At 45.2% G+C, this 20,852-nt stretch overlaps 3 protein-coding genes across 4 annotated transcripts in view; 1 reads left to right on the forward strand and 2 right to left on the reverse strand.

Moving 5' to 3' along the window:
* LOC133141894 (lysyl oxidase homolog 2B-like) overlaps window positions 1–4,833 on the forward strand; it is a 48,737-nt gene extending 43,904 nt beyond the window's left edge. For both annotated transcript variants that reach the window (XM_061262713.1, XM_061262714.1), the window contains one exon: window positions 2,918–4,833. In XM_061262713.1, the coding sequence (XP_061118697.1) occupies window positions 2,918–2,988 (71 nt within the window). In that variant the 3' untranslated portion in view covers window positions 2,989–4,833. The remainder of the gene's footprint in view (window positions 1–2,917) is intronic.
* On the reverse strand, window positions 327–10,773 carry r3hcc1 (R3H domain and coiled-coil containing 1). The gene is made up of 9 exons (XM_061262715.1): window positions 10,661–10,773; window positions 10,177–10,312; window positions 9,406–9,519; window positions 7,802–8,627; window positions 6,922–7,094; window positions 6,615–6,685; window positions 6,111–6,206; window positions 5,683–5,833; window positions 327–587 (listed from the first exon to the last, which is right to left on the reverse strand). Exons 4-8 carry the CDS (start codon window positions 8,555–8,557, stop codon window positions 5,721–5,723), a joined length of 1,209 nt encoding a protein of 402 aa, XP_061118699.1. The 5' UTR covers window positions 8,558–8,627; window positions 9,406–9,519; window positions 10,177–10,312; window positions 10,661–10,773; the 3' UTR covers window positions 327–587; window positions 5,683–5,720.
* Window positions 10,774–12,040: 1,267 nt separating this feature from the next.
* Window positions 12,041–19,946, reverse strand: LOC133105604 (golgin subfamily A member 7-like). Its single transcript, XM_061215807.1, has 6 exons — window positions 19,812–19,946; window positions 18,409–18,534; window positions 14,887–15,039; window positions 14,021–14,122; window positions 13,825–13,887; window positions 12,041–13,270 (listed from the first exon to the last, which is right to left on the reverse strand). Exons 1-5 carry the CDS (start codon window positions 19,863–19,865, stop codon window positions 13,852–13,854), a joined length of 471 nt encoding a protein of 156 aa, XP_061071791.1. The 5' UTR covers window positions 19,866–19,946; the 3' UTR covers window positions 12,041–13,270; window positions 13,825–13,851.
* Between the last annotated feature and the right edge of the window lie 906 nt (window positions 19,947–20,852).

Genomic DNA, 20,852 nt, shown 5'->3' on the forward strand with positions numbered 1-20,852 from the left:
CTGAACCAGTGTTAGGCATTAAAACTGGTGCACTGAACCAGTGTTAGGCATTGAGAAACAATCCCACTTTCCAAATGGTAGGTAACAGTGGGAAATAAGTGACTGCACATTTATACATTTGAAGAGCTATGCACACAGCAGTCCGCAGTGATGTACACATTTTTACACTGCTGTCTCAATGCCGTAGAAGTGGAGATTGGGAATGTACCCCATAATACCCCACTGCCTACCTGCCCCGCCCCATCACACCTATCCCCCTCACTCCACACTGACCTCTATAGAACAGACCCCCCGCCCCCCCCCCCCCCCCCCCCCCCCGACCCCGAACTGCGGAAACAGGGAGAAAATGACACATCCATGTTCTTCCTGTTTGTTAGCCACACCCACTCGCTCCGCCCCTTTCATAGCCCCGCCTCCACATCCGTCACTCAGTCGGTTCCCTTGCTTGATTGGCTGAATGCTGAAACGAGCGGGCAGTGGGGTAGGGAGGGGAGGTGGCTTGCCTGGCTGACCACGCAGGGCGGCAGGCTGCGGTCAGGCGGAAATGGGGGAAGCACACTCCACATCCAGCCGGTCCTGCGCTCTCCCTGAAGAGGATACAGGACACATCTTTCAGTTCAGATTTTACATTTACATTTTTGTCATTTAGCAGACGCTTTTAATCCAAAGCGACTTACAAGTGCATAGGTTCTTCCACAAGTTAAAGCATCACATCCATAGCTCGTAAAATACACATGAAGTGTTGTTCTAAACATATAGTCATCATAAGTACAATTTTTTTTTTTCGGGGGGGGTTAGACAAGAGGGATAGGGATATCAGAAAGGGGGTCGGGGGAAATCAGGAGGGAGGACTAAGGTATAGTTTGAAAAGGTGTGTTTTTAGTTTGCGTCGAAATAGGGGGAGGGATTCTGCTGTCCTGACAGTGGTAAGCAAGTCATTCCACCACTGAGGAACCAGAGCGGAAAACAGGCGTGAACGTGCAGCTCGACCGCCAGGTGCACGTAGAGAGGGAACCATAAGGCGACCAGAGCTAGCAGACCGGAGTGGTCTAGCTGGGCAGTAGGGAGTGATTAAGGATTGTATATAAGGTGGGGCAGTTCCCTTAGCAGCCTGAAATGCCAATACTAGGGCCTTGAATCGGATGCGTGCGGCAATAGGAAGCCAGTGGAGGCCAATGAGGAGCGGGGTGACATGAGCCGACCTAGGCTGACCGGTGATCAGGCGGGCTGCAGCATTCTGGACCAGCTGGAGGGGCTTGATGGCACAAGCTGGGAGACCGGCTAGGAGGGAGTTGCAGTAATCCAGGCGGGAAATGACGAGCGCCTGGACTAGGAGCTGGGTGGCTTTCTCTGTCAGGAGATGACGGATACGGCGTATATTGTAGAGAAAGAACCTGCAGGTTCTGGCAGTGGAGGATACTTGTGGAGCCAGGGTGAGGCAGTTATCAAGAGTCACCCCAAGATTCTTTGCCGTACGGGAGGAGGAAACTACAAAGTCCTCAACAGTGAGTGAGAGGTCGATTGACGGAGAGGACTTAGCAGGGATGTAGAGAAGCTCAGTTTTGGCAAGGTTAAGCTTCAGGTGGTGGGAAGTCATCCACGCAGAGATATCAGCTAAGCAGGCAGAGATCTGTGTGGTGACCTGGGTATCGGGGGGGAAGGAAATAAAGAGTTGGGTGTCATCGGCGTAAGAGTGGTAAGAAAAGCCATGGTAAGAGATAACAGAACCAAGAGACATGGTGTATAGCGAGAAGAGGAGAGGACCAAGAACTGAGCCCTGCTGGACTCAGTTTGTAGGGGGTGAGGGTCAGAGACTGAGCCCCTCCAAGTCACCTGGCAGGAACGACCAGAGAGGTAGGAGGAAAACCAAGCAAGTTCAGACCCTGTGACACCCATCCCAGACAGCGATGAGAGCAGAATCTCATGGATGACTGTATCGAAGGCGGCCGACAGGTCGAGGAAGATGAGGACAGAGGAGAGGGATTTGGCTTTAGCAGAGTGGAGTGCCTCAGTGACCGCAAGCAGGGCAGTCTCAGTGGAGTGGCCACTCTTGACGCCGGACTGGTTGGGATCATGGAGATTGTTGTGAAGAAGATAAGTGGACAGTTGGGAGCCGACCCCCCATTCCACAGTTTTAGATAGAAAGGGAAGAAGAGAGACGGGCCGGTAGTTGTTCAGAGCAGAGGGGTCAAGAGTAGGTTTTTTGAGCAGGGGAGTGACTCTGGTGCCAGAAGAGAGGGAGGTGTTGATTAGAGAAGAGAGAAAAGGGAGAATGTCATTAGAGATAGATTGTAGAAGGGGAGAGGGGATGGGATCAAGAGGACAGGTGGTCGGGCGGTGGGATGTAAGGAGTTTGAAAGTGTCGGAGTCAGAGAGGGGAGAAAAGGAGGCTAGGGAGTTGGGGAAGGTAGGAGGGTCAGCAGGGGGAGAGGGTTGGGAAAAGGAATTGCGAATGGCGTCAACCTTTTCAAAGAGGGAGACAAAGTCATCAGGTGTGAGTGATGAGGGAGGTGGGGGGGAGGGGGGGAGGGGGGGCCAGAAGAGAGAAGGTTGAAAACAGTTTGCAGGGATTAGAGGCGGCCGCGTTAATTTTCAAGTGAAAGAAGGAAGATTTAGCTAGAGACAGAGGAATGGAAAGATGATAGGAGGGCATGAACAGATAAATCGGTTAAAATACCATTTGCATTATCTGAAATGATACCAAGAGTGCCATATCACACGAGCATAACTACGATGAAATCCCAACAGTGCCATACCTTTTCAACCAATCAGAATGACTGCTATGCTAATTATTTTACTATTGAGCCCCTATAAAAACTAAATTCTCAATTTTCTCAACCAAAGCCAAAACCCACTGAAAGGTAACAGGATTTTTAAAATGTTTTCTCCCTCTTTTTTTCCCCTCTCTCATGTTCAGGAGGGTCCTTGAGCTCGGAGGCCGAGGACACGTTCCCCGGCCTCGTGACCAACCAGGTGACCTTCAGGTAAAACGGCCCGAGGCAGACAGGAAGACCGACTGGGAGAAGGTTCTGGAATGCGCGGCTCAACCCGACCAACAGGCCCCTGGAGTCCCCAGAACCACCGACCACTAGAGCGTCTCTCTCTTTCACATTCTCTCTCTTTCTCTCTCTCTCTCTCCCCCTCTCCTCATCCCCCTTTCCTGAGTGCTGCTGGACTCCTCCTTCCAGCACTCAGTCTCAGGACCACCCACCTGCTCCACTAGCCCCGCCCCCCTGCCCAAAACCCTGCCCCCACACCCCGCCCTGTCCTTCCAGAGGCCTGCAGCGACACCAGCACTCCGGTGTGAAAGACTGATGCTGTTCTACAGCGCCCCATAGTGGCCGAGCAGGGTAACGGCTCCTGCCTTCAAGCTGAGATGCTCAAGGAGAATACTACCTGTTATCTTCAATCGGAAAAAGGGAACTCTGAATGCACTTTAAGTTAAGAGTGGGTTTGAGCTCCACGCTTAGCTCAAGTCAAGTGAATTGGACCTCTACACACACACCCACACATTGAACATACATATATATATACACACACACACACACACACACACACACACACACACACACACAGACATTAAATATATATACATACACACGAACACAAACTCACACAATGCAATTACACCACATTCAGACCTTGCTGGGCGGAGATACAGATACGGTTTTCCTGCTTCTGATAACGTTGAGATCGTCTCTGGATGGTACTCCTGGAAGTGTTGTTAGCACCTGAATTCTGTTTTTCCCAAAGAAATCTGAACTTTAACAGTAGAAGCAGACTCGCTGTTCCTGGAACAGAAAAACTCTGTCCCTGCTGAAATGATGTACTTTGGGACGTCTTAAATATTCAGTATGGCTTAAATATTCACTTACTACAGTGTGGCTTAAATATTCTCATACTACAGTATGCGAACCCTTTTCATATCAGGGACACATGCACATACCTCATAGTGACAGGTTTCCAGAGGGCTAATACTGGGAAAGGCCACTGCTCAGCTTCATAATTATAATAATTCATCATCATACTCATCCATTTGTACTGTTCAATGTGCAGGACAGCCACCCCAACACATCGGAATAGGCAGGCATCGCAACCCTATCTTTCATTCTTTTCTTACACTACTTTTTTTGCTACATTTTTACCCATTATGCAAAGAAATGAGAAACAGAGAGACCGACTTATGTAGCCCGATGTGAAGTCTCACCTCCCTTTTTCCCCTCACAGCAAATTCACGAGAAAATAGCTACGGAACCCACTCTGAGAAACTTTACCGCGCTTTACTTTTGCCTGTATTCAGCTTCGAATGTTTAAAAAACGTGCAGCGGGTAAGTAGAGTGAAAGCGCACGACAGCGGAAAAGCTTGTTAAACATTAAGCAGTTTAAACACGCGCGTAAACGCTGAAATCCACAAAGCCTTACTGTGAGACTGCAAACAAGGGGAACTCCCCAAGTGTGTAGAAATGTGCGACCGCTTCTTTGCTTTTTTTTTTATTCTTTAAAAAAAAAAAACCTTTTGTAAATGGTTTCATTTTCTCCAGCTTTCTCCATTTTTGCATATGTAACTTATTGAATGTCAGGGAGGGCAGTTTTTTTTTTTTATATATATATATATTTTTTTTATCTCGTTCTCCCGTCTGTGAATGAGAGATGTCGTACTTTGTGTTTGTGTCATGGTGCTACCTTGCTGCTACTCTCTGTTTATTTGAGGGTGCACTCTGCAGGCCCAACGGCACTCTGGGATGCCTGTACTTGACTGGGGAGGCTGACAGTAATACCCACAGTGTGCTTTGGAAGCCTGTTTGCTGTAATTAAAGTATGCAATCAAGCAGACCCTGGGCTTTTCTTTCTTTCTTGTCCCGAATTCAGCTGAGCTGAAATGTGTAGCTTTTGTGTAGCTATCATCAAGTCGGCTTTGGATTCAAGGGAAAAAAGAACATTGTCGGGCAGCAGACATTAAAATAATAAAATTCATCTTTTGACTGAATAGTTATCTGTGAGCAGAATTGCGTGCCTTTGGAGATGATGTGAAAGTTCAGTTGGTGATGAGCCTAGCCGAATCCACTCCACATTTCTGAAAGATTCTCTAATTCTAAACTAAAGCCTTCCACATAATCTGCGTATATTGCGTCACAAATGCAGGCCCCCCATGCACATCTTTTTACCATTTTGAACGATAAAAATCTCTTTGCTTATCACGGTTATTGCACTTCAGTATAATGAGATGGGTGTTAGACTCACCTGCAGTAGGGCAGAGGTCTGAGCAGTAGAGTGGTTTTAGACTCACCTGCAGTAAGTAGGGCAGAGATCTGAGCAGTAGAGAGGTGTTAAGACTCACCTGTAGTAAGGCAGGGTTCTGAGCAGTAGAGGTGTTAGACTCACCTGCAGTAGGGCAGAGATTGAAGCAGTGGAGAGGTGTTAGACTCACCTGCAGTAGGGCAGAGATCCGAGCAGTAGAGGTGTTAGACTCACCTGTAGTAGTGCAGAGGTCTGAGCAGTAGAGAGGTGTTAGATTCACCTGCAGTAGGGCAGAGGTCTGAGCAGTGGTCAGCAGTACAGAGGTGTTATTAGACTCACCTGTAGTAGAGCAGAGGTCTGAGCAGTAGAGAGGTGTTAGATTCACCTGCAGTAGGGCAGAGGTCTGAGCAGTGGTCAGCAGTACAGAGGTGTTATTAGACTCACCTGCAGTAGGGCAGAGGTCTGAGCAGTAGTTTTTTTGGTCAGCACCGTTTACCACGCAGGACAGGCTTTGGCAGGCCCAGCGCCCGGGTCACCATTCGCCTAGCAACCGCCGTATCTGTGCGCGGCCGCTCCTTCACTGGCTGGAGAAACTCTACAACAAACATCAAAATATAGGACAGTAGTAAGTATGTACTTTCACAATTCAGTGCTATAAGTGAGTATGAAGTATGTATTTTCATAATACAGTGCTATAAGTGAGTATTAAGTGTGTAATTCCACACTACAGCGCTATATCTGAGTATTACATTTGTACCTCCACACTACAGCACTATAAGTGATTATTAAATTCATACTTCCACAGTACAGTACTAGCAGTGAGTATTAAGTACATGCGTCCATGTGAGTAGTAAGTGCATAATTCTATGTACCTGCCCGCCGGAGTGCTTTCCCTTTTGACTTCTTGCTGGCCTCATAGAGAGAGCGCACTTTCACCAGGGGGTGCTGCATACAGAGAGCCTGGAGTGCTGCAGGAACAAAACACAACAGCCCTGAGAATCACTGCATCCCAAACTAACCAACAACATCCCCAAGAATGACTGCATCCCAAACTAAACAACAAACCACAACAGCCCTGAGAATCACTGCACCCCAAACTAAACAACAACCCAAAACAGCCCTGAGAATCACTGCAGCCCAAAATAAACAACAACCCACAACAGCCCTGAGAAATGTTTGCTAGTCCACTCCCATTGAGAGAAACACACACACACACACACACACACACACACACACACACACGTTAACACCCCCAGTTCCTGCTCCTGTTCTTATCTGCAGACCACTGCAAGCTGGCCCTTTGAAGTTTCCCATGGCCAAACTGAATGAGGAATTAGTTCCCTCACAACCCCCACGTTAAAGGTCAGAGGTCATACCTGCAGACTCACTGGAGAACACTCCCAGGGCATGAGTGTTGTCCACCCACTTGATCTTCAGACCGCCCTCACTGTGAGGGAGGGAGTTATAGCCAGTAAAGGGCATGAATGGAAATTGGTACAGGATAAATTCCGCAGATATTAGGAAGCATATTTTCTCACAGAGAGTGGTCAATGTGTGGAATGGCTAGAAACTAGTTTTAGTCAAACTAAGCAGTAGGTACACTTTAGTGGTGAAGGAAAAGGCAAGCAAAAATTGGGGGGGGGGGGGGGGGGGGGGTTGGTTAGCGGTGGCGCCTCAGGTCACCTGAATTGGGTGAAGGCGTCGAGCAGGTCGTCGGTTTTGAAGGCGGCGGGGAAGTCGTAGATCTCGATGACGTGGGCGAACTCTCCGGGGCTGATCCACAGGGTCTCGTACCCGGAGTAGTCGCTGTGGACATTCTCGATGGTGAAGTCCGCCTCCGTCAGCTGCCCCGAGATCTGGCGGGAGGTGAGGGGAACATGCTGAACAGGGCTCAACCGCACGGTCCTGTTCAACAGCACTGTCACTGACCGTAACATAATCGCACGGTCTGGAGTGGAGTATCTGTGCCAATAACACAATAATACACTGATTTTGATCAGACCTGGGTCATATACGTTATTGTTTTGGATTCAAATACTTTTCTGTGCCTGCAGTTCTTGAGAGTATTTCACAGGTTCCAATACATCAGAAAAGCTCAGTAAACTGTACAAAATATTTGAATTACATATTTCACCCAGGTCTGATCAAAATGAAGTCATACGAGGTCTTTACCTTTGCGTATTATTGTGTTATTGGCACAGATACTCTACCTGTGCAATTGTGTTTTACGGTGATTTTGATATATTTTACTGGCATCATTCAACTGAGGAAAATGAATTAATGAGCGAGCTACCCCATGCCATATAACAACAGAAGGCGAGATCTATTGCCACTTGTTTGACCTGTCTGAATTTTTAGCCCTCGCAGTACTTTGTTGTCTAATCTAGGACTGTTGCAGTTGTCTATGTATTGTATTTGCATCTTTATTCATCCTGTAGTTACTAATTCCTTACTGAGGCCCATTTGCCATGTGTCCTTAATGTTCATGGCTGCAGTTGCTAAATAAAATGTAAAATGTAATGTAATGTAAAAGGCCAGCTTCACTAAAGGCACTCCCCCACACCTCTTGAAGATAATCCCCAGAATCCTTAGCTCCCTCTGTCTGCAGCTGCGCTTCGGGTTGGGCGGAGCCAAAGCTCCCACCGGCATTGTCCGATTCGTCGTCCAGCGTCATGGCGACGAAGTAGGACATGGTCTGCTCCCAGGGGCCGAGGTCGGAGTGGGCTGGGATGGCCGAGTCCGCAGGGTCGCCTAGCAACGCGTCGGACGCTGGCTGATGATTGGCCAAGGGGGCTGGACAGGACTCCTCAGAGACACCGAGGCTGGGGTGGGAGGGGCCCAATTGGGTGGGCGAGACTGTTGTGGGCGTGGCTAACTGGCTGGACAAGGCAGTTGGGGGTGGAGTCGGTTGGGTGGGCGTGGCTACCTGGCTGGGCAAGGCAGTTGGGGGTGGAGTAGGTTGGGTGGGTGTGGCTAACTGGCTGGGCAAGGCAGTTGGGGGTGGAGTCGGTTGGGTGGGCGTGGCTACCTGGCTGGGCAAGGCAGTTGGGGGTGGAGTAGGTTGGGTGGGTGTGGCTAACTGGCTGGGCAAGGCAGTTGGGGGTGGAGTAGGTTGGGTGGGTGTGGCTAACTGGCTGGGCAAGGCAGTTGAGGGTGGAGTCGGCTGGGTGGGAGCGGGCGTGGCGGGCAGGGCCTGTGTTGGGAGCGGGGCTCTCTCCCTCATGGCCCGCGGGATGTAGATGGCCTTGTCGGGGCGCCGGTGGCTGCGGCAGCGAGTCTGCCTGCTCTCGGACGTTCGCTCGACCTCAACACTCTCCATCCCTCCGCCTCGAACCCGGGACCGCTCGCAAACCCCGCCCTCCGCATCACTGCCGTCCTCCGGGGCTAACCTGGGGGGGACGGAGCGTAACTCACACTCCGGCCCGAAGCACAGTCACTCCGTCTCACTGATTTATCTGTGGTTTATTTTTAAAGGTGATGTTACCACAAATATTTCCATCGGCAGCCATTTTTGTTCGCAGCGCACTACCTTTTCTAACTGTTAGCTTACATCGTGGTGAACAGAAAAAAGTCTGAATATGTTGCCAACCGTTAACTAATGTCTGAACGCACATCAGGGTCAGCTGGAAGTCACTGGACAACTGCTTCAAAAAGCCCTCATACATGTAACCATTTAGGGTGTCTGCACTGAAAACTAGTTCTCTCAAAGAATATAATATAAAACATAACATAATGGTGAGCTCAGCAATGCTCACCTTTTCTAACACCTAAATTGAACCTACGGCTTACTTTGCCTAAAAGCTAAATAGTATCTAGCACCATATCAAGCCTGGTTTTTAAAATTTCATTTTTTTTCTCCAACGCAGTCTCACACCCCACCATGAAATATGCTATTAGAATGTTCTCAACTGAACCTACTAATGCTGATGTAACGATCAGTACTGGTAATTGAAAGCAACGGCTTTCTAGAACAGTGACTTAGTACCTTAAAAAAAAAAAAGACATTGCAAAAAAACCAGAGGGTTAAGTCGTCCTGTGGGGGGTTGGGGTTAGGGCTCAGGTTAGGGTTAGATTTAGAGTTAGGGTAAGGGTAAGGGTAAGGGTAAGGGTAAGGGTAAGGGTAAGGGGAGGTTGGTGTTGTGGTTAGGGGGGGTGTTTATTCTGTACCTGAGGTGGGAGAAGCACACCACCACCCTGCGGCTCCACCCGGTCCGCCCCACAGAGAAGGTGCTGAGGCAGGGGTGGCTCTCCGCGGTTCTGTGAGTCAGGTACCGGAGTCGGCTGGGCAGAGGAGGGAACAGCAGAATGCTGGGAATCACGGGGAAAGATTTCGGTTAGCAAGGATAGCTGATGATGCTTGTATTCACTCTGCAAATAAAATAGGGTAGCGTTATATAAATAAAGTGTGCAAAAAGTGTTCTGAAAATAAAGTGTGTTATACGAAAGTGAAATATTCCTTTCAGATTTCAGAAACATGAATATGACACAAATGTCCAGACAATGAGCTTTTATCTCATGGTACTGACATGCATATATTATGTTTTATCACTTTACAGATATTAATGAGCAGCTCAGGATATATAAAAGAAAAACTGTATTTTTTGTAACTGGGAGTAAGCCTCTTTATCTCGGAATTCTGAGACCTATGACATATTCCTGTGACATTTTTGGCATCTCCAGGAAAGTGCAGTCTTCTGTAATATGTCATGCTGTCCACAATAAAATGCAGTTGCTTCATCGGTCAATCGATCGTTTAATTGACCACCTACACATGATGGACGTGGCAGTGAGATTTGTTGTTCCCATTTGTATCGCTCTCAATACACAATAATCAAACAAATAAAATAGAACTTACAAGATGGGATAGGATAACAATAATAAGCAGAAGTAGAAAAGTACTTCTAAACTCGGCCTGCAGACAGCTGCAGGTAGACTCACCTTCTCTGTTGGTCTCTCTGTATGAAAGCTTCCAGCTCCTCAACGACTGTCTGAACAAAATCATTCTCTTGCTTGGGGAGGTAACAGCCATCAACGCAAGGAAACGCCAGGGTGACCGCACAGGCCTCGGCTTGCCCTGCCAGGGTCAAAGGTCACAGCCTCAGTTTAACGTAATGGTTTAACAAGAGGGGGTCAATGACATGCTCTCAATTCACAATACTGACATAATACATGTGATTATAGAATTCAACGAAGTTCAAAACTACAATCGACATAAAATCTGCATGCGAACAGATCGATTGAAAGTAGGAACAGACACAGGAAGAGAAAGGAAAGTTTGACTTGGTTATCCACTTCAGAAATGTAATTATTTTAATTGACAATGTAGTGTAAACAAACGAACACGTATGCTTAGCTCTAAAAAGAGCGAAACTAGCAGTTATTGCTAACTACAGTCTGCAAGTGAGATTTTAATGTTATTCACCGATTAAAACAAACGGTATACGGCAGGCGATTATTTTGGCAGTTGGTCCCCGATATTCAGCAGGTAACAAGCGGGATGCCCGGTTAACAGTCCTCAAGAAAAATAAATGTAACTTATTGTTTGTCGTGCAACTATTGCGCAATCAAGATGCGAGCTGCACGTAAATACAAATAATCTAATATAGCTATGAACCAAAATAAACAATCGATATGAACACCCTCGCCCTGTAACGTCATCGGAGATGTGTCAAATACCAGCATTCAAACCTGAACACAAAGATGCACTTAGCGTTAGCTAGCAAGCTGTTGCTAGCAATTTGTTGCATTTACCACGTGCTTTTCCTAATCAAATACGCTCAAAATACCTAATTTAAACCTTACCTGATTGTTCGAAGGAAGAAAATAATGCGTTGATATTAAATTAAATGTTTAAAAATGTTACTCAACTACCAACCTAGCAGTTTGGAAGAATACAGAAATGGGACGCTTCAAAACTACCACCAGGCTAAAACCATGAACAGCAGTTCGTTTCAGAATTGTTTTTTTGGTGCTATGCAGCGCCGACTAGTGTACAGGCGGATGGATTATTTTTGTGTGTGAATGTACAGACCCTGGTCAGTGGTCAGTATCAGCATAGCTACACACAGAACACAGGGGTTCCCAATCTTTTTTGGCTCAGGACCCCAGTTTAAGGTCTGAAAATCTTCGCGACATTTTAGTACACCACATTACATTTTTAGAACATTTTAGTTTACAATCACTACTGTAGGCGGCACGGATGGTGCAGTGGGTAGCACTGCGATGGACTGGCGACCTGTCCAGGGTGTATTCCTGCCTTTCGCCCAATGTATGCTGGAATAGGCTCCAGCCCCCCTGCGACCCTGTTCAGGATAAGCGGGTTCAGATAATGGATGGATGGATGGATGGATCACTACTGCCACTTAAGAATCGATCAAAGCACTTTATGTTGACATTGTTCATTTGAAATCACCATGCCTAATGGGATGGTTGTGAGGGGGGTGTAGTAGATAGGTGTGCATCTCATTTCCTCTTTCATGTCTAGCGTGGACCGTTAATTTGATTTCAACAAGAGCACTAAATCCAGCTTCGCACAAATAAGTGCTTGTGAAAGGAAGCAAAGGTTTTTAAGTACATAGTGCCACTTCTGGGTAATCCCCTCTTGCACTAAACCAAAACTAATTTAAATATATACAGTATATATTTCTCTTTTTAGCTATTTTCTTGTCAAGTGACCCCATGTGGGGGTCCCAACCACAATGTTGGGAAACTATGGCTTAAAAGTAAAATGTCAGTGCGGGTAGCCTGACCTCTCAGTTATGCTTAGATCCTGAAGGTGAACAAAATGGAGGCAGCAACAAAATTCTCCAAGAAAAGACCAGTTTAATTTTGGTACAGTAAACAATTTCAACAAAGATTGTACATCTGAAAAACTGAAAATAACATCATATCCATTACATCACATTGAAAATGAACAGAAAGCCAAGACACTAAATCCCAAGGGTGCATTCTGGTTTCTTTGGAAGTCAATTTATTAATGTTACATAATATTACTGTTATTCAAGAACCCCTGGATGCAAATCATTCATATTTACAAATCACACATACGCACAGCTTAGAGTTATAACTTCAGACAAGTCATTTCCAACCTTTACTTTCCGGTTTTTGCCATTGTATGGCACACTGAAAACACAACTGGCGTCATAAAATGTTTGACATACTCAATAATCGAGGAGGAATTGGTATAAAAACATGCTTCCAGCCCAGGCTCTCCCCTGCGGCTGTGATATGTGAAAACCTTTCGCCCGGGTCACCTGAGTTTGTGATGGGAATGACATCACAAGCGGCCGTGATTGACAGAATGCAGGAAATGCTCGTCGTTCTCCTTCCATGACTATCCGTGTCCACAGGATACAGAATCCCACCCAACAGACAACAGCACACGCAAACCGCAGGACGGTCTGACCGTTCACTTCCAGAGAAGCATTTATATACAAAAAGACATTTACATAAAAAAAGGCGCGATTAAATAGAATAACAATTATTTTAAAATAACATGGTACAGTGTAAATTTACAGACAGAAATAAGATCTTGATTTAAGTGACAAAGTAATAAATTGTATATGTACTTTAATGTTCAACAAGCAGGGAAATGATAAATAGGGGCCTTTGGTCAGCCCACTGAAAGGTCATATCCTCCCACCCTCTACCTGCGGCATAAAACCCATGAAGAAGAGGAGATGGAGAAAAGGAACACACACATTATTCACACTGCAGGATGGCAAGGGCAGAGAGGCCCATAATATTTTCCTAGCCTCAGTGATGCCTGAAAGGCAGCAGGTTCAGCTCAGCCAACCACAGATGATGTGTACATACTACTTCACAGGCAGCTTTTCTTTAATGTATTATCAAAGCTATCTGTATAATGTTACTGAGCTAGCTAGCGAGCTAAACCCATCGGGATTAGTTTTCTAGTTCTACAAGCTGCCACCTTCCAGGCTTCACTGAGGGAAGGAAAGTACCTTGGGCCAGACTGCAAGGCTACAGGAAGTCAGGTCCCCTGTTGATGACATCACCGACAGAACAAGAGAAACTGAAAAAAGAACGAGAAGAAAATGGAAAATGTCTCAGTATCACATTTCGCTACGCCCAATGAATGTGCAGAGAAAAGGACATTGCGGTCAACTGTTCCCCTTTTTAAAGTGTGTGTGTGTGTCCATTTCAGAATGGCTGAAGGATGAGTCTGTTGCTGCAGTGCCTGATGGGATACTAAACCAGGCCATAGCAGAGCATGCTGGTCAATCAGCCAGAACTGTGAGGTGTGGGCAGAGCCATGAAACCCCCATGAAATCCCATAACCACACCTGAGAACATCTGCTTTTGAAAGAGCAAAAATGAAACAACCAAGCTCTTTACTTCTACGAAACAACCAACCAAATACTTTACTTCTACAGACCTGGTATATATCATAACGACAGTGAGTGTGCATGTGGTGGAGTGTGTATGCATACAAGAAAGTGTGTGTGAAAGTGTGTGTGGGAGTGCATGTAAGTGCGCGCGTATTGGAGCATGAAAACACAGGTGTGTGTGTGTGTGTGTGTGCGCATGCGTGTATGTGCGTGTGCGTGTGCATTTACTGATGCTCACCTTGGGCTTGGGCCTCTGCCTTCCAGCTCAAGAGCTTCGGTCCTCGAAAACGGCAATTTCCACCTGGAGGAGGAGGAGTTAAGGAAGGTTTCTGGAGCATGGGGCTCTACCCCTAGAGAGAACAGGGCCTGGGTGGGACAGGCAAGGCCCAGCAGGTACTGACGGGAAGGGGTCTGAGGTTTGGGGAAAAGGATACGACCCGCAGGCCTCTTTCGATGGGGTCCGTCAGGAGCAGGCCTCGAGGGGCGTACACCTTGTCGTTCTGTTCCTGGATGAACTGGCCAATCCTCTTCAGAACCTGGCAGGACGAGGGGGAGGAGTTATCTAAACCAACGGTGCTGGTAATTCCTGCTGTTTCACATAGTTTATGGCAGGACTAGTTCCCGGTGGAGGAAGTAAAACATAAAAAAAAAAATAATAATAAAAATGAAAACCTGCGGCCTTCAGGTGTTAACCTGCATTGCTTCAGTATAATATCGTGCTATATGAATGAATAATGTGTACAAAGAAATTTAAATGCAAAGCTGCTTAAGAAGCTCGGGATACACCCGCAATGTAACTAAATGTAAAGAACGTTTCGTAACGGACGCAGGGACTTAAACAAAACAAAATGTCAACAAAATTTATTTTTTTAGGGATTGTTCTTCATGGGCAAAATACAGCAGGTAAAAGAGGCCAGAATTTCCCAGCATGGGCACGCACAAGTAGGTAAAAATGACTGAGATGGTGTATCCAGACGGGACTAAAATTACAGACGTTCTCTGGTAGTGAGGTACATTACTCTGCCTCCCCCTATAAATATAGGGGGAATAGGGCTCTGGATAAGAGTGTCTGTAACATAATGTAACATAATGAAATGCAACATAATGTCGTGTAATGTAATGTAATATGTAATGTAACGTAATGTCATGTAATTAAATGTAACATAAGGCAATGTGTAATGTTATTTGCAATGAGCCTGGCTCATAGAAACCCAGCAGGAGTCTCAATCTTTGTTGTTTATTGAAGATTGTGACGGGGCAGGGAGAGGGCGCGGGGGCAGGGAGAGGACCGGGGCTCTACCTTCTCGTAGTGCGTCTCCATGCAGAGGAAGACGGTGTAGGCCGTGAGGCAGGCCAAGCAGCCCTCCAGATACGACTTCCCCCCGAGCTTCTCCGCCTCCGCGTACAGCATGTTCAGGGACCGGATCGTCTCCTCAAACTGCTGCCTGTCAATCTGAAGCGCAGTTTTATTCTCACCAACGTGAACCTGATTATTCCTGTTACTCTTACAATTATAATTATGTTTGACCAAAATGTAGGTTTCTTTTGAAAATTCTAAGTCAGTGTTCTAGAACGTCATTGCTTCCAGATACCCGTAACATCAGCATCTAAAATGTTCAGTTAAGAATTATTTCTTACACCTTAAAAGGGTTAAGAAACAAAGTTACCAGATGCTTCTATCCAGGATAACTCATGGAAGAAGGTAAAATATGGGGTTGATTTCCAACTTCAAAAGAATTATGAGTTTGTATGCTATTCCATCAATATGAGGTTAATATGTAATTATTATTGTTTACAATAACTAGCTCATGTAGGCCAGTGCACTACGATGTACAGTACTGTGCAAACGTTTTAGGCAGGTGTGAAAAAATGCAGTAAAATAATAATAGAAATGTTAATAGTTTATTTTTATCAATTAACAAAATGCGTGAACAGAAGAAGTGAATGAACAGAAGAAAAATCGAAATCAAATCAATACTCGGTGTGACCACCCTTTGCCTTTAAAACAGCATCAATTCTTCTAGGTATACTTGCACACAGTTTTTGAAGGAACTCGGCAGGTAGGTTGTTCCAAACATCTTGGAGAACTAGCCACAGTTCTTCTGTGGATTTAGGCAGCCTCAAATGCTTTGGTCTCTTCATGTAATCCCAGACAGACTCGATGATGTTGAGATCAGGGCTCCGTGGGGGCCATACCATCACTTCCAAGACTCCTTGTTCTTCTTTACGCTGAAGATAGTTCTTAATGACATTGGCTGTATGTTTGGGGTCCTTGTCCTGCTGCAGAATAAATTTGTGGCCAATCAGATGCCTCCCTGATGGTATTGCATGATGGATGAGTATCTGCCTGTACTTCTCAGCATTGAGGTGACCATTAATTTGGACCAAATCCCCAACTTCATCCCCAAACTTGCAAGGAACCTCCACCATGCTTTACTGTTGCCTGCAGACACTGATTCTTGTACCACTCTCCAGCCCTTTGGTGAACAAACTGCCTTCTGCTTCAGCCAAATATTTCACATTTTGACTCATCAGTCCAAAGAACCTGCTGCCATTTTTCTGTACCCCAGTTCCTGTGTTTTTGTGCATAGTTGAGTCACTTGGCCTTGTTTCCACGTCGGAGGTATGGCATTTTGGCCGCAATTATTCCATGAAAACCACTTCTCCGCACAGTAGATGGGTGTACCTGGGTCCCACTGGTTTCTGCCAGTTCTGAGCTGATGGCACTGCTGGACATCTTCCGATTGTGAAGGCAAGTAAGCATGATGTGTCTTTCATCTGCCTCAGTGATGCCTGAAAGGCAGTTTCCTTGGCCGACCACTGCGTCTACGGTCCTCAACCCGTTTCTTTGTGCTTCTTCAACAGAGCTTGGACAGCACATCTGGAAACCCCTGTCTGCCTTGAAATTTCTGCCTGGGAGAGACCTTGCTGATGCAGCATAACTACCTTGTGTCTTGTTACTGTGCTCAGTCTTGCCATGGTGTATGACTTCTGACATTAAACTGTCTTCAGCAACATCACCTTGGAAGCAGAGTTTGGCTGTTCATCACCCAGTTTTAACCCTCCAACACAGCTGTTTCTGTTTCAGTTAATGATTATGTTCAACCTACATATTAAATTGATGATCATTAGCTAGCTCCTGTTTGGTATAATTGGTTAATCACACACTTGACTATATGCCTACTAAATCCCTGACTTTATGCAAGCGTACCTAGAAGAATTGATGCTTGTTTGAAGGCAAAGGGTGGTCACACCAAATATTGATTTGATTTAGATTTTTCTTCCGTTCACTCATGTGCATTTTGTTAATTGATAAAAATAAACTATTAACATTTCTATTTTTTAAAGCATTCTTACTTTACAGAATTTTTTCCCCACACTTGCCTAAAACCTTTGCACAGTACTGTATACTACACAACCACAGCCGGCACTGCTATAGGACAACATTTGCAGGGTGAAGAGATGGAGCCTTAAAGGTCAGCCCTCAGTCACGGTCCACAACAAACAGCTACTGTACAGATCATGTAGTGCTGCGTGCTGTAGCTGAGATGCAGGCCCAACTGACCCATAGCACATCAAGGCTCATTGTAGCAGCAGAAACTACAGAGAAGCAGACTGATCAAAAGACTGAGCAAAAATATAACTTTCTGAGATATTGACTTGATTCAAATGTGATTTAGTACATTAGAAAAATAGAACGTACAGTGTAACTAACAGATGTGGACACAAACAGCACCAGTTCTTAAAAAAAAATGGAAGAATTCTGTCCAATTTGAGTACATTGTTATGTTTGTAGATGCCAAATTTTTCACAAATTCCAAAAGATGCCATTAAGCCACAAGTTATCATTCTGAAGGATACAGAAACGGCATAGTTGGATGTAGAAGATACTTAGCACAAACGACTTCCTGTTGAATGCGGAGACAGTTTGGAAAGTCAAGGCCGATAATATGAGCCTAACAGACCCTCCTGCTGGCGCATAGAGGAGACGTGGGCGCTGGGGATTGTGGGAATGTCCGCGGAGGACCGCTGAAGCTCCGCTCTGGCTGAACTCCACACCACACACTTTAAAACCGGAGAACTCACTACTGAGGCTCCAGGGAGATTTACGCCTGTCCTCACAAAAAAAAAATGAAACTGCAAAGAGGTCACACACACACGCACACGCCCATGCTCACACACACACACGTGCACACACGCTCACACACACATTCCCAGAGCAAAGCATTTCTCAATAAATACATTTTTAAAAATCAGCTTTCTACCAAAAAAACTAAACAAGAACAAAACCCAGAAAGCTAGTGCTGTGTAGCCAGTGGGAGCTGGAAAAACAAAGCAGAACTGAAAAGCACATGAGACACCAGCGAGCTGGGCTCCAACGAGCCATGCAACCTCAGCTCTGTAACGAAAACAAAAGGCGCAATGAAGCCCAAGCCATTCAGTGCCTTTCGCAGATCTCAGAGACCACCACCACCGGTTGAGACACATGCTACACAAGTCTATATGTAACCGCACAGTTCGCCCGGTCAAATGAGTTCATCAAAGAGGTCAATGCTAGGACTGGTGTATAGGCCACATCTATACCCATCCCACGAGGACAGTGGCTAAGGTACACAACTGGGACCCGGAAGGTTGGTGGTTCAAGCCCCAGTATAGCTAAAATAAGATCCTTCCTTGAAGAAAGCCCTTAACCTCACAGTGCTCCAGGTGGGATTGTCCCCTGCTTCGTCTAATCAACTGTAAGTCGCTTTGGATAAAAGTGTCAGACAAATAAGAAATCATTATTATTAAATGACAACATATCCAATGAGCCCGAGTGTACCCGGCTCTCCAGCTCCGACGGGAACTTGGTCTGGAACTGGCAGACGGTGCCGGTGGAGTAGTCTCTCTGGATGAACACTTTGGAGGCGATGGCTGCCTGCTGCCGCATGTCCTGCAGACTGTGGGTCTGAGGAGGGGGGAGGAGGGGGAGGGAGAGGGGCGCGTGTGGGGTCAGCAAGCCACAACTATAACTACAGTGACCACAATGTGGAAAAGGCCCCAACTGCAACAGACCTCTCTGATTTTAATTATACTGTAACTACAGACACTACATGAAATCATTCATAGGCAATAAAGGGACATTTATCTGGTGTACTGTTGTAGGGAAATTCTTAACAAGACATTAGCATCGGTATTTGACACTAGCACTGAAAACTGAAGAAGCAGCTATTTGTACACTAACTAAAGCACTGCCTGCCATAGTATTCTCGTGACCCTGGTTTAAAAGACCGTGTCATTCATAGGATTTTTTCTGGGAGAAAGAAAGTCATGATGATGGTTTTGAAAAATATAACTTTGATGTCTTAAGTATGTTATGGCACCATAGACTATAATGGCACTTATATTGTTATATATAGATATTGTTGTGTTTTGTATGAGCTATTGTATTGCTGTACTCGGGGTATTCTAGCTGCCAACCGTGGTATGCTAGTTTGTAAGTTGATGTATTCTTCAAGGGTTCCGATTGTATCTGTATGGTCACGCTAGGACTCGGAACCATACTGTCCTCTCGGGTCCTCTTCACACTTGTACTATGTTTGATCTGCACTTCATTGTACCTCGCTCTGGATAAGAGCGTTTGCTAAATGTAATGTAATGTAGCCTAAGTAACATGTCATAATTTGCTATTTTCATATTACTTAAAACCATAAGAGGGTTAATGATCCCTCATGCTAAATGAAAAATGAGGAAATTATGAAAAACAATTATAAAATAAAAAATAAAATAACAGCTTGATAAAATTCTGGGATTGCGTAACAAATCCATTGGAGATGTTAGTTTACACCGATCATTGGTTACTACCAATCCAGATACAAAAATATGGACGAATCCGAGCTAGCTGCCAAGACATTTCATCAACATAGTTAAGCCTTTAAACATGTCGAATCTGTGAAATTATAAAAAAAATAGTTTATGAAATGACAAAATTTACAAACGGCAGCTAGTTAGTTAGTTAGTAAGGTAATGTTAACGTGTTAAATAAATAATAGCCACCACCCCGTAGAAGGCTGAGCTGATTCCAAATAACGTTACGGGACATCTGCGCGAACATAGTGTGAAATTTGTAAAGAACACACGTATAAATCCACTAGCTATATTAACAGCTTGTTCAATCCTAAGAATCGTCAACTTCTTCTGGTGGATGATAATTTAATGTTCTGTTTACGATAAATCTTCAATTACCTCCGCCATGTTGAAGTCCCTTCCTGCTTCCGCCTTGGATAGTGCAGCACGCATAGGATGTCCCTATGAAACTACGACTATTATGAAGTTGTTCCACGGAAGAATGAAATAGGCTACGTGCAGACACGCTGGATTGGCATGCTATAGTGTTGAAAGAAAGTGTAGCGCACATAAATCAACTGTACAAGTTCAGAAACCAAACCATGGTAACACGCTAAAGCACTTTACCCGGAATTTTGTCACGCATCCAACGTCGTCATACATATCCCAGGAACAAAGTGAGCTCATCCAAAAAATTAAAGGTTGACTCATCCAGCTTCCCTCTGCATTGCAGCTGGGTTCATCCTGGTGTAAATTTATGCATAATTTCCATTAAAGGTGGGTAGTATTATTAGGATATTGGCTTTGTTCAGAAAGGATGAAGGCCTTGGCTAACCAACATTGCATGTGGATGAGAAATCCAAATGGTGTTCTTTAGTAGCCCCCTGGGGTCAGCATTTTTCCAACAAAGGAACTAAAATGCAAATACCAGGAAAAATAAAGGTATTTGTGTAACCACGATGGTTCCTGCCAGTGACCTGCAAGTCTGGTCAAATTGTCTGAGAGGCACGTCTCACTGAGATCTGCTCCATCAGTCCCATACCCTGGGGCTGGCCAAAGCTCTTAATCTCTTTACCTCACCAAAAATCTGTGTGGAAGATACATTTTTATGTGCATCATTTGACAAAGTTTATAAATAGCTGTTTTTCTTCTGCATTCACTTGTCATATTGATCATTTCTGTCTCACTTCACTCACAATGTTTTAGATTTTTCCTTTTGTTTCATTTTTTTATTTAGCAAGTGCCACACCCCCGTTATTATCTAATATGTCACTGTTACTAGAAAGTGAATTGCTTTAGAAACAGCTGTATAAATGTATAATATATGAATACTCAGCCTTATAATTATGCAAAATGTGAGGCGCATATGTATCTCTGGACAACAGCAGGTGTGTAATAAATTAATAATTAAGCAGCTACACTCTCAGAAATATAGCTATG

The sequence above is a fragment of the Conger conger genome, chromosome 12 (genome assembly GCF_963514075.1).
Source record: "Conger conger chromosome 12, fConCon1.1, whole genome shotgun sequence".
Classification (NCBI taxonomy): domain Eukaryota; kingdom Metazoa; phylum Chordata; class Actinopteri; order Anguilliformes; family Congridae; genus Conger; species Conger conger.

Bases quoted from the DNA above. Each gene is read 5' to 3' on its own strand.
- r3hcc1 (XM_061262715.1), bottom strand. From the start codon at position 8,557: ATGGAGAGTGTTGAGGTCGAGCGAACGTCCGAGAGCAGGCAGACTCGC. The intron at 7,095-7,801 runs GTGTGGGGGAGT...ACCTCCCGCCAG, and splicing joins CTGGGGATTATCTTCAAGAG to ATCTCGGGGCAGCTGACGGA. The intron at 6,207-6,614 runs GTATGACCTCTG...TTGTTCCTGCAG, and splicing joins GTTCTCCAGTGAGTCTGCAG to CACTCCAGGCTCTCTGTATG.
- LOC133105604 (XM_061215807.1), bottom strand. From the start codon at position 19,865: ATGCGTGCTGCACTATCCAAGGCGGAAGCAGGAAGGGACTTCAACATG. The intron at 18,535-19,811 runs GTAATTGAAGAT...CCCCCTCCTCAG, and splicing joins GGGACTTCAACATGGCGGAG to ACCCACAGTCTGCAGGACAT. The intron at 13,888-14,020 runs GTATCCTTTTCC...CTCCTCCTCCAG, and splicing joins TCGAAAGAGGCCTGCGGGTC to GTGGAAATTGCCGTTTTCGA.